This window comes from Sus scrofa, chromosome 12 (assembly GCF_000003025.6).
Source record: "Sus scrofa isolate TJ Tabasco breed Duroc chromosome 12, Sscrofa11.1, whole genome shotgun sequence".
Taxonomy (NCBI): domain Eukaryota; kingdom Metazoa; phylum Chordata; class Mammalia; order Artiodactyla; family Suidae; genus Sus; species Sus scrofa.
Window position 1 is genome coordinate 39,541,642 of NC_010454.4, and position 12,735 is coordinate 39,554,376.

General features: G+C 43.7%; 1 protein-coding gene across 1 annotated transcript in view; it reads right to left on the bottom strand.

Annotated features, from left to right (window-relative positions):
* Positions 1–12,735, bottom strand: part of LOC100515857 (C-C motif chemokine 3) — a 54,322-nt gene that overhangs the window by 19,993 nt on the left and 21,594 nt on the right. Inside the window, exon 3 of the mRNA XM_003131711.5 lies at positions 10,839–10,940. Coding sequence (XP_003131759.3) covers positions 10,839–10,940 — 102 coding nt within the window. The remainder of the gene's footprint in view (positions 1–10,838; positions 10,941–12,735) is intronic.

Genomic DNA, 12,735 nt, shown 5'->3' on the forward strand with positions numbered 1-12,735 from the left:
GACATGGGTTCAATCCCTGGCCTCGATCAGTAGGTTAAGGATCCAGCATTGCCATGAGCTGTGGTATAAAATTGCAGACTCGGCTCAGATCTGGTATTACTGTGGCTGTGGTGTCGGCTGGCAGCTACAGCTCGAATTTGACCCCTAGCCTGGGAACCTCCATATGCTGCAGGTGTGGCCCTAAAAAGACAGAAAAAAACAAAAACAAAAACCTCTTAAATTTAGCTGGCTTTATAAATAGGAGAAGAGGGGTGAAGCAAAAGACTTGTGGAAAATTAAATTTTTAATTTGTTGCTCTACCAAACTACCATTAATTTCAAAATCAGAGTAACTGCAAATAGCTTCCCACACACAAACTTTATCTGCAGACATGAAAAAACTCCCACCAATAAAGTTCATCCTCATCTCTCACCCTGATGCTCCTCTTGGTCTCGCTGCTTCCCTTTTTCCCCTTCACCTCCATTCGCCACTGCAGCCCCCTGAAAATTGTGCAAGAGCTTCCCATTTCACCTAGAATAAAATCCCAAATTCTCCTAGCGTGTCCTGCCTGATGCTCCATACCTGGGCCCCTTCCTGTCTCCTGAGGCTCATCCTGTTCCCTCATCCTGAGGCTCCAGCCACACGGCCCTTCTTTCGTCACCCCCAAATGCATGAGCCTCATTTTTTTTTCTGCCTCAGGGCCTTTGCACATGCTATTCCCTCTCCTAGGGCTTCTATTCAAATCTATTCTCCTAGGGATGGCCAACTCCCTCCTGTCCCTCAGGTCTCAGTTAAATGATCTTTCTTGGAGTAGCCTTCCATGAACCCCTAATACAAGTCTGGTCTCCAAACTGTTTCATAAAATCTTGTAACTAATCTATCACAGCTCTTATCCCACTTTGTAATTAGGTATTTATTATACATGATTATTTCTTCCTTTTTTTTTTTTTTTTTTTTTTTTTGGTCTTTTGAGGGCCACACCTGCAGCATATGGAGGTTTCCAGGCTAGGGGTCGAATCAGAGCTGCAGCTGCCAGCCTGCCCCACAGCCACAGCAATGCCAGATCCTTAACCCAAATGAATGAGGCCAGGGATAGAATCTGCATCCTCATGGATTCTAGTCAGGTTTATTACCACTGAGCCATGATGGGAACTCCTTCTTTCATGTTTTTCTTCCCTCACAATACAGTCAACCCCATGAGACCAAGTAGCACTGGATTAGGAGAGGCAAATTTTTTGCTGATGGCCCAGACAGCATCTCCCCACCCCGACCTTTACTCTAAAAACGAAATCTGGGAGTTTCTGTCATGGCGCAGTGGTTAACAAGTTGGACTAGGAACCATGAGGTTTCAGGTTCAATCCCTGGCCTCGCTCAGTGGGCTAAGGATCCGGCATTGCCATGAGCTGTGGTGTAGGTCACAGACAAGGCTCGGATCTGGCATTGCTGTGGCTCTGGTGTAGGCCAGCAGCTATAGCTCCGATTCAACCCCTAGCCTGGGAACTTGCATATGCCACAGGTGCAGCCCTAAAAAGGACAAAATGCAAAAAGATACAAAAAATATAAAATAAAATAAAAATAAAAAATAAAAATGAGCTGGGTCCATAGGATCCTACCACCAGCCTTCTAGGTTAAATGTCTGCAACGTACAGCCTGGGAGCCAGATCCAGCTGCTCCTGGTTTTTGTAAATAAAGTTGTGTTAGAACTCAGCCACACCTGTTGGTTTTCACGTTGCCCATGGCTGCTTTTGCTCTACAAGTACAGAGCCAGGCAGGTGTGACAAAGACTTTGTGTGGCCCACAGAGCTTAAAATAGTTACCTTCTAGGACAAGGTAATGACTATTCTGGTAGCCAAACCTCCCTCAGCCACCAGCCTCTAAGCTCCATCTGTCTCTCTCCCCAGAGAGACCAGTCCAGAAAGCTCCCATCATGACATGACCTGTTGGTTCTCCCTGCCCTGCTTCTAACATCCCTAAAAATTTGTGCAGCAGCTCAGTGCAGGGTATGTCTCTGGAAGGCACCCCATAGTGCCCCTAGTGGTGCCTGGCCCAATAACGCCTCTCCCTAGGAGAGAGCAGCTCTGAGAACTGCAGCTTTCCCTCCAGAAGCCTAGCTCTGTGCCTGCCACGTGTGGCTGGCCATGTGACTCTCCACCCTCTTACTCAACAACAAATAATGAAGAAATGATTAAGTGGATAAATGGCCTGCGGGTGGCTCTAGCACTTCACCAGCAAATCTTCAAATGGGGACAAATTACAATTGCCTTGAGGGTTTTGGGGCTACTTGTGGCTTTCCGGAAGTTAATAAGCCTGCATTATTTGGGAAAAGCAGTACATGCTGAATTAGCCATGATTATTTTCTTTTGCTACTAGTTTATTCACTACTGGTAGAAGTAGGTAATTGTTTGCTTTTCCTGATATTTTGATAGGTTCTTATCAACTGGCCAGGAATTTGGGTTCAAAGATCTCTTTACAAAGAAAAAGGACACTTGGTGCCAGGTTGGAAATTAGGGGTGTGCTCAGTTCAAGATGGCAGATAGAACTCTCACATTCAGAAGTCCTCCTGTCCAAATCCTATTGAAGTCATCATTTTGAAGAAACCAAAGACAAGGAGGGCAGGACAGGAGGGAAAATCAATAGTCTATAGAGTTTTCATTAAATTTCTGGAAGATGGAAAATGAACAGAGGACTATAAACAGATCAAATGTAATAGAAAAGGCCAGAACCCAGGACACACACAGGAAGCAGCAGCAGGAATTCCCTGGCGGCCCAGCAGGTTAAGGATGTGGTGTTGTCACTGCTGCGGCTATGGTTACTGCTGTGACTGTAAAAAGGAGAAGAAAAAAAAAAAAAAGCAGCAGCAGCAGTGGAGGTTCAAGGCTCTGGGCTCTGAATGCAGGTGGAGAAAGTAGGAATGAGAAGTGGGCAGGGGTTGTGAAGATCAGGCCACAAGCTGCTGTAAGTAGATGCCCTAAACCCACCCATTCCCACCATTGGGACTTGAAGTGTCATAGAAAACTATTGCACCTGACAAAGCTGAACAGGCAAGCAAGACTTTATTCAAGACTACTGCAAGAAGGGAGAGAGAATGAATTCAAAGCCACTGAAACAGAAGACAGGAGGATGTTTAAGTACTCGGATGAACTAGTGGAAAAGTACTGTTGGGGGGGGGGCTGACTAATGGGATGTGCCCAGCACGCTGAGTTATTCCTGAGTTTGCAAATGTTTTTCTCTGTGATTAAGGCATCTGAGTTTGCTGCTCGGCACCCAATGAAGTTAGGCTCCCACTGTCCCACAGAGACTGGGAGATAGTGGTATTGTCTTCCCTAATGACTTCGTTTCAAAAGGATGCCTCCCAAGTCCTTGAGAAAGATGTTCCTGGGTGGGAAAACTGGTCAGAGTCTGGAAAGATATATATGTATTTCAAAGGGGTGGAGAAAGAATTTATAATTACAAGCTTTCTAAAGTAAGTGCTCTAAGAAGGGGAGGCCAGTGAACCAGGGGTGGAAAGAAGCCTGTCTACGATTCGGTAAAGCTGGTGGAAACACGAAGGCCATCTTGGTCACAGCCCAGAGTTGATCCCTAAGAACTGTACTAAATAGTGTTGAAAGGAGATCTGGGGCTTCCAGCGGGGCTGATGGCTTTGTAAAGCCCCCATTCACTGTAGTGTGGGAAGGGCCCCATCCTTCCCCCACCCACCAGCTGATAGGACCACCTAGGTTCACTCCCCACTCAGCTGGTCTCCCATTTGGAGAAGAGCCCTATTAGGAGAACAGATCTACCTACCCTATTAGGCAAGCAGATGCAAGCCCATGCCACGCTACCCCACCTCCCTTTCTTAAATATGAACAAAAGAAGAGAGGCCCAGACATAGGAGCAGACACACCTTGACCTGGCCCCCAAGAGCCTGTGTATTCCAGCCCCCATCTTCCTTACCAGCCAGCTAGAGCAGCCCCTCTAGCCTTTGCTCTCCATGGTTCAGCCAAAGGACCCTTTTTTGGGTTCCTCAAATGCACCAAGTTCTTTCCTGACTCAGAGTCTTCACAGAAGCTATTTCTCCACTAACTCTGCCTCCCCTCCTCTGTGCACCTGGCTGACCCGGAATCATCGGAAGGGTCTCATCAGGGTACCTTCGCTGATTCCCCAGGTCCATTAAAGTTTCCTTTCTTGCCCTCTAACAGCTGGGACCAGCTGCATAATTTGTGGAGCCCAGTGGAAAAGGAAAATGCAGGATTCCTTGTTCAAAAATTATGAGGAATTCCAAGAAGCCAACTGCTAAGATCAAATCAAGAGCAGGGCCCTTCTGAGAACAGATTGTAGACTATACAGGTTGCAGACCCAGGAAGCCAGCCCTGCTTGAACTGCATACTTTTCTTTCGTAGCCTATAAAAGAATTTGCAATAAAATACTGTGATTATACATACAATGCCTGTCTCCTTGGCTATTATAATCCATAAGTGTAGACACCATTGTGTAATACCTCCAACCCCCCAGCCCACATTCCTCGGCACTGTATCAGGAGCCTTCATTGCAGGTTCTCGGTAAATACCTGCGGAATGGCTGGGAGAAATGAATCAGTGATTCAACAAATCAATCAGGGGATGACAAATACGCTGCCTCGTCATCACCAGGGACAATCTCCAACCAGTGGGATTTCCATTTGGGCTTGACCCTAACGTTGGCCTTATAGAAATGAATCAATCTGAATGACATGGATAAAGCAATGCTGGGCTTATTTTCCTTGAGTAGGAAAGGGGAGTTGGTTTTTCTCTAATTTTTATTGGAAGTTTATTGATCTATAGAGAAACTTTGAAACAAACTATCAACGTGAACCATAGGCAACTTTGGAAGTGATATTGATGACGACTGGACTCAAGATGGCCCAGAAGGCTGTTCCTGCATCTACATCCCTGAGAAGCTCTTCCAAAGGCCCCAGAGGATGCTGGTACCAGAATGGTCACCAAGTGCCATTCTAATAACTTCTAAGGAGCAAATTCCTTGGGACGGTAAGGAATCGGAAACAACCCAGAAGAATGGAAAATTGTATGCATCTGATGGAAACAGGGCAGCAAGAAAAATCAATGAGCTGGTTTTTCTTTCTATGCACTGGTGAGTTGTTTAATAAAAAGGAACAGAGGGCGTTCCCGTCGTGGCGCAGTGGTTAACGAATCCGACTAGGAACCATGAGGTTGCGGGTTCGGTCCCTGCCCTTGCTCAGTGGGTTAACGATCCGGCGTTGCCATGAGCTGTGGTGTAGGTTGCAGAGGCGGCTAGCGGCTCGGATCCCGCATTGCTGTGGCTCTGGCGTAGGCCAGAGGCTACAGCTCTGATTTGACCCCTAGCCTGGGAACCTCCATATGCCACGGGAGCGGCCCAAGAAATAGCAAAAAGACCAAAAAAAAATACAAAAAAAAAAAAAAGGAACAGAACAGTTGAGATGTATTACCCTTCATCATCTATGTACATTTAGATTCCAAGTGCAAAGACTTATTTAGTATTCAAGAATACACGTCTAAATAAAAGAAGGCACACATTAAACACAACAGAGCATGTACCCACAGGGAAAGGAGAGGGTGTTTAGACTTGGAGGGTAAAGGATGAAAACAATAATAATATTCAATAACGACTTGGCACCAACATCATGGTGAGGGGTCATGGACTGATGGGTGGGACTAACTTGAGCTTAGCTTCTGACATTTAAGAGTGTGAGGAGAAAAAGAAGAAGGGAGGGAGAGAAGGAGGAAGGGAGGGAGAAATTTTAATTCCGTGTCTGCTTCTCTTGTCACTGTTCTGACCCAACTGCTCTGACATCTCCAAGACCATTGGTGGCTGGAGAGCACCTATTTGTTTGTGTCTAATAAATTCTAAGGAGCAAACTCCTTGGATACATGTCTTCATGCCCCTCCTAGGGGAGGAAGTCCAGGGCTGCAGAGGGGCAGAGAAAGGTGACTTGGCCAGGAATGTTTGGGGCTGTCACCTGCAGCTAGATGATAAATAGGGAACGGAGGAGGGTGTCCTGCGGCTCAAGGAGAAAAAGAATGAGCAAGAGAAGGGCTGGGGAGAAGCAAGGGCAAGAAAAAGAGGGCATGATATTGGGTTGCTCTTTCTCTGCTGGAAACCAAGCAGTGGGTTCCTTAGGAGAAGGTGCCTAGGTCAGGGGGGCAGGGGGGCTTCGGGGGGGGTGGTATTAAGAAAGCAATGATGGGGGAGGGAGTGGGAGGGATTGGGAGCTTGGGCTTATCAGGCACAACTTAGAATAGATTTACAAGGAGATCCTGCTGAATAGCATTGAGAACTTTGTCTAGATACTCATGTTGCAACAGAAGAAAGCCTGAGGGGAAAAATGTAATTGTAATGTATACATGTAAGGATAACCTGACCTCCTTGCTGTACAGTGGGAAAATTAAAAAAAAAAAAAAAAGAAAGCAATGACCTCTCGTGAACAACTCCCATATATTCAGGCACTGTGAAATCTGCTTTACTTTAGTCATTTCAACAAGCCACCAAAACAGGAATTATCACCCCATGTATAAGCATGGAAACTGAGGTTCAGAGAGGCTAAGTGACTTGTCCAATACCACCCAGCTAGGAAGGTTAATTGAGAAGTTCAAAAATTAGGCTAAGGAACCAGGCATCTTGGCTTCTCTTTTTAACTATTCCACTTACTTTTTTTTTTTTTTTCTTTTTTGGATCAGGAGCAAGTTAACCTCCCCAAATTTCAATCTTCTCTAAAAATGTGACAATAATACCTAACTTGGTTGTCATGATGTCTGTAAAACACCTAACCCACAACAGAGTACTCATATTTCTCCTTCAAGCAAAGGAAGCAATTATAATAAGTAGGGGGACCTGGGGGGGGGAAATGAGTGGAATGAAGATTGAGTGTCTTTATTCCTCAGTCATGTGCGTTCAACGGATGCTTCAGGCCCTGGGTTCCTCTGTGTCCATGGCTCTGTGATTAGACCCCTGCTCTGTCTTCCCCACCGAGGTGCAAAGCATCTCACCCCTCCAATTGCTGGTACAAGACCTCTCACCAGTCTTACCTCAGGACTTCCTAATTCAAGGGCCAGCGACTATGACATGGGGCCCAAATCTGGCTACCACCTATTTTTGCAAGGCCCATGAGCAAATATGAATGGCAAAGAAGTCAAAGAGGCTACATAGTTATCTACAACAGCAATGGTAGAAGGAGCAGCTATTTATTGCATCGGATCAGCTGGTACAAAACAGCTCCTTGACAATGCCTGGATAAGAAGCTTCCAGGGCTCCAGAAGGTCAGAGAGACTCAGGTTGCAAGTGGGGGAAGCTGTCACCGTTGGGAAGGCCCTAGTGCTGTCAGCTGCAGCCTGAAGATAAAATGGGAATGTGGAAAGATAGGAAAGGGGGGAGGAAAGCTCAAGCCATTGGAAACGTGCTGATGCTCACAGGTGTCTGACAAGAAGAAAGACTGTTAAAAGCTTTGAAGTCTTACAAATAGAAAATATTTTAGTTGCCTTACAATATCATTCAAAAGCCATTAGTTACCTAGAAATAAATCTAATATGTTCTGTGTAGAAAACTACATGATATTACTAAGAAAAAAACTTTTAATGTCTTAATGGAGAGATATGCCATGTTCATGCATAAAAAGATTCAGTGTTATAAAGGTATCAGTTTTCCCCAAGTTGTAATGGAAGGACTTAAGCTACCATTTATCAAGACTTATTATAGGAGTTCCCATCCTGGCTCAGCAGTAATGAACCCGACTAATACCCATGAGGACGTGGGTTCGAGCCCTGGCCTCGCTCAGTGGGTTAAGGATCCAGCATTGCTGTGAGCTGTGGTGTAGGTCACAGATGCAGCTCAGATCTGGCGGTGCTACGGCTGTGGTGTAGGCTGGCAGCGACACCTCCGATTTGAGCCCTAGCCTGGGAAATTCCATGTGCTGCAGGCACATCCCTAAAAAGCAAAAAAAAAAAAAGACTAATTATAATGTGGCAGAAAACGAGATAATATGGTATTGATACAAAATAAGCAAGGAGACCAATGGACAGATACACACACAATATAGTTGATGACCAAGGACCCACTGCAACACCAAAGGGAACAGAATGATTTTTTCCGAAATATGTGGTTGCATCAACCAGACTGTCCACATGAAAAAAAGAATCCTTGTCTCCTACCACACACCACACAGCAAAGTCTGTTTCAAATGGGTCATGGATCTAAGGGAAGGGAAAGCCATAAAGCTTCTAGAAGATACTATAGTAAATAGTTTCATGATCTTGGGATAGGCAAATGTTTCATAAATATTGCAGAGGAGTTCCCGTTGTGGCTCAGCAGTTAACGAACATGACCAGTATCCATGAGGACCCAGGGTGGATCCCTGGCCTTGCTCAGTGGGTTAAGGATCCGGCATTACTGTGAGCTGTGGTGTAGGTTGCAGACGCGGCTTGGATGTGGCACTGCTGTGGCTGTGGTGTAGGCTGGTGGCTATAGCTCAGATTTGACCCCTAGCCTGGGAATCTCCAATGGCCTCAGGTGCGGCCCCCAAAAGACAAAAAAAAAAACATAAATATTGCAGAAATATTGATATTACTGAACATTACAACGGGTAGAGAAATGGGATCTCATTAAAACTAGGAAATTTTCTTCATTGAATGAAACCATTAAGAGAGTGAAAGGAAAAGGTACATTGAGAGAAAATGTTTATTATATATATATACACACACACACATATGTGGGCTCGAACCCACATCCTCATGGGTATTAGTCGGGTTCATTACTCATAGAAAAAATGGGCAGGAAAATCAAACAGACACTTGACAAAAGAGAAAGCTGGAAGTTATTTAACATGATGTCAGATTCTGGGAAGGTGGTTTTAATTGTGCTGGTTGACATAATTTTGGAATTTTCTAACATCTCCCCATAAATACTCAGAGAGCATTTAAAATAGCTAAATTCAAAACACATAGACAACAAACCCAAACTCCAAAATCTGAGTGGAGGGAAGGGGACAAAGCACCATCCTCCACCAGACCAGCGAGGGTCTGCTCTGTGCAGAGTCTGCGGGGGGCAGTGAGGTGACGGATGGAGAAGACCTGGGACCTTGTTCCCAGGACAACGTCCTGAGGAATCCACTAGAGCCTGATCTTCAGCCCAACAAACCTGATTGGAGAGACATCAACATGGGGCCTAGTGAGGCCATTAAATATGTATTCACAGTAGAACTGAGACTCATTTACAGTCTATGGAGAGAGTCTATGGAATAGCTACATGCTCTGACAATGTAAACACAATGTACCTATCAAACACTGGGGAAGGGGATGGAAAGAGCATATGAAAAGGAAAGTAAGTTTGATAAGTATCTGAAAATGGTTAAGTGGGAATGCAAGGACATTACTCAAGACCAGCTGCTGGGGGCAGGGCAGTGGGGAGGAAGGAAAGGAGGAAATTAGGTAATTTTATCAGGACTATTACTCATAGTAGGAAACCTGTAGACAACAATAAAAAAAAAAAGAGGGAATCTTGGGGAGCACTAAAAGGCCTTAGTATAAGGTAATGATAAGAACAAAAAAAACATAAAGCTTTCTAAATGCAAAACATGTTGTGAGGAAGAGAGAAAAGGGAAGAGAGAGGAGATTACACAAATCAAACATATTATTTAATAAAGACTACCTCTCTAAAGAAGATAGCTACAGTAGTAAATAAAATAATAAAATGTAGGCTAAAGCACACAATAAAGGAGATCTTCTCTTCACAAAATACATACAGAAATACCTGTAATGAAATAATGTCTAGAATTTGCTTTGAAGTAACAGGAGATGAGGAGAAGTAGGTGGGATTAGAGATGAAAGAAGAATGACTACGTACTAACAATGGTTGAAGCTGGGTGATGGGTACATGGTCTATCATTATGCTATTCTGTCTGCTTCATATGTGCTTAGAATTTCCCATAATAAAAAGTTAAAAATAAAATATGTTGAGGGATGGTCAAAATACCTGAACGTGAAAATTACACATTACAAGAAGATATTAAAATAAGATGAAAATGAGATATTACCATCTCTCTTTTTTTTTTTTTTTTTTTTTTGTCTTTTTGCCATTTCTTGGGCCACTCCCACAGCATATGGAGATTCCCAGGCTAGGGGTCTAATTAGAGCTGTAGCTGCCAGCCTACACCAGAGCCATAGCAACGTGGGATCCGAGCCTCGTGTGCAACCTACACCACAGCTCATGGCAGCGCTGGATCCTCAACCCACTGAGCGAGGCCAGGGATCGAACCTGCAACCTCATGGATCCTAGTCGGATTTGTTAACCACTGAGCCATGACAGGAACTTCTCACATTAATTTTATATTAAATCACTAACATGTTTACACACAGACACAGTAAGTGTGGAAAGATATACCCTGAAAGATCACCAACAAATGTTCCTCTGGGTGATAAAATTGTGGGTGCCGTTTATTTTTTTTAAATAGTTTTGGCTGTAGGGTCTTGTTTTTCAACCATAAATATATATTTGTGGGGGATAAAAAAGTAAGAGTTATTCTTGGTTTTGGCTGTGCTCATGGCATGTGGAAGTTCCTAGACCAGGGATCAAACTGGAGCTGCAGCTGCAGCCTGAGCCACAGCAGAGACCATGTCAGATCCTTAACCCACCATGCCACAGCAGGAACTCCCCACGAGTTATTCTTAAAAAAGAAGTTCCCACGTTGAAAAATTTGAGTATGACTGAAGGGAATCAGATTGAGATGGAGAAGTCCAAGGAATCCCATTTATTTTACATTTCATGATGAAAACTCTCAAAACCATTACTATTGAACAAGTTTGGAGAAGTTGGGCATGACCAAACACATGTTCCCACAGGGCTCTCAGCCTTACCTGTGTGCAGGACTGGGTAGCAGCCACGGCCACACCCATCACTGAGGCATTCTTCTCCCTCCTTGCAGTCCTGGTCTACGTAGCACTCCATCACACAAATACCTTCAGTATGAGAAAAGACTGGGTTGAGATGCTGAAATTAAACCAACACTTATCTTATAAATGACCCTGACCCAATAAGAGCAGTTTGCATTTTGATCTAGTACTCTGCGGTTTCAACACGATCTCACATAGAATTTCACCAGACCCGTCTAACAAATAAGATCTGAAGTATTTGCAGAAGTATCTGCAGCACTTCCTTGGGATGGAAATATCTGTAGGAAAGAAAGCTGCAAAGAAAGTAGATTAATGGTGACCCAAATGGGCTTTAACCTATATGTTTTCTTTTTTCTTTCCTTTTTTTTTTTTTTTTTTTTTTTTTTTTGCAGCATATGGAAGTTCCCAGGCTAGGGGTTCAATCAGAGCCACAGCTGCAAACCTACACCACAGCCACAGCAATGCCAAATCTGAGCCACATCTGAGACCTATACAAATCTCTTTCAACAAATGGTGCTGGGGAAAATGGACATTCACATGCAAAAGAATAAATTGAACCACTACTTCAAGCCATGTACATATACAAATACACATTAAAAAAAATTCACTCAAAATGGGTCAAAGACCTAAATGTATGTGCTCAAAGTAGAAAACTCTTAGAAGGGAACATGGGTGTAAATCTTTGTGACTTGGGTTGGGCACTGGTTTCTGAAATGTGACACCAAACTCTCTAGCAACAAAAGAGGTACCTATATTTGCTTCATAAAATTTAAGGCTTTTGTACATCAAAGAACACCATCAAGAAAGTGGAAAGGCAATACACAGAGTGGGAGAAAATCTTTGCAAATTGTGTATCTGACAAGGGTTAATATCCAGACTCTATAAAGAATTCCTACAGCCCAACAACAAAAGGACCAACACTCCAGTTTTGAAAGGGAGAAGGACTTGGATAGGCATTTCTCCAAAGAAGACATAAATGACTATTAAGAACATGAAAAAGTGTTCCACATCATTAGTTATTAGGGAAATGCAAGTAAAAACCCAGTGAGATGCCACTTTACCCTCACTGTGACAGCTATCACAAAAAGTCAGGTGTCAACACAAGTGTTGGCAAGGACTTGTAGCAATTGGAACTTTCATACGTTGCTAGTGGGAATGTAAGTTGTTACAAGCTGTGTGGAAAAGAGTTTGGCAGTTCCTCAAAAAATTAGACATGAAGTTTCCACATGACTCAGCAATCCTGCTCTTAGGTATATATCCAAGAGAACTGAATAACATGTTCACACAAAACTTTGCACATGAATGTTCATAGCAGCATGAGTGCATAATAGTCACTAAGTGGGAAATAACTCACATGTCCATCAACTGATGAATGTATAAATAATCCCGTGTACAGCTAAATAATCCAGCCACAAAAATAGTTACAGATACAACTTAGATGAACCTTGAAATTGTTGAAAGAAGCCAGACACAAAAGACTGCATTATTGTATGATTTCATTTATATGAAATTTCCAGAATAGAAAAATGCTTAGAGATGGAAAGTAGATTAGATGTTGCAAGGGAGGTGGGGGGTAGGGGGGAGGCAAGGAGGAAACAGAGAGTTTGCTAATGGGTATGAGGTTTCTTTCTGGGGTGATGGAAATGTCTTGTAGTTAAGATAATGGTGATGGTTGCACAACACTGTGAATATACTAATCGTACCCCTTAAAATGGTGACTTTTACACACACACAGAACCAGAAACCTCCAGAAAGCCTGATTTAATTGGTCCAGCAGAAGGTCCTGGCAGTGAAACTGGAGGGAAGGGGGCAGGGCACAACCTTTAAAGGAATGACATAGCCATTGAGGATAAGACATAAA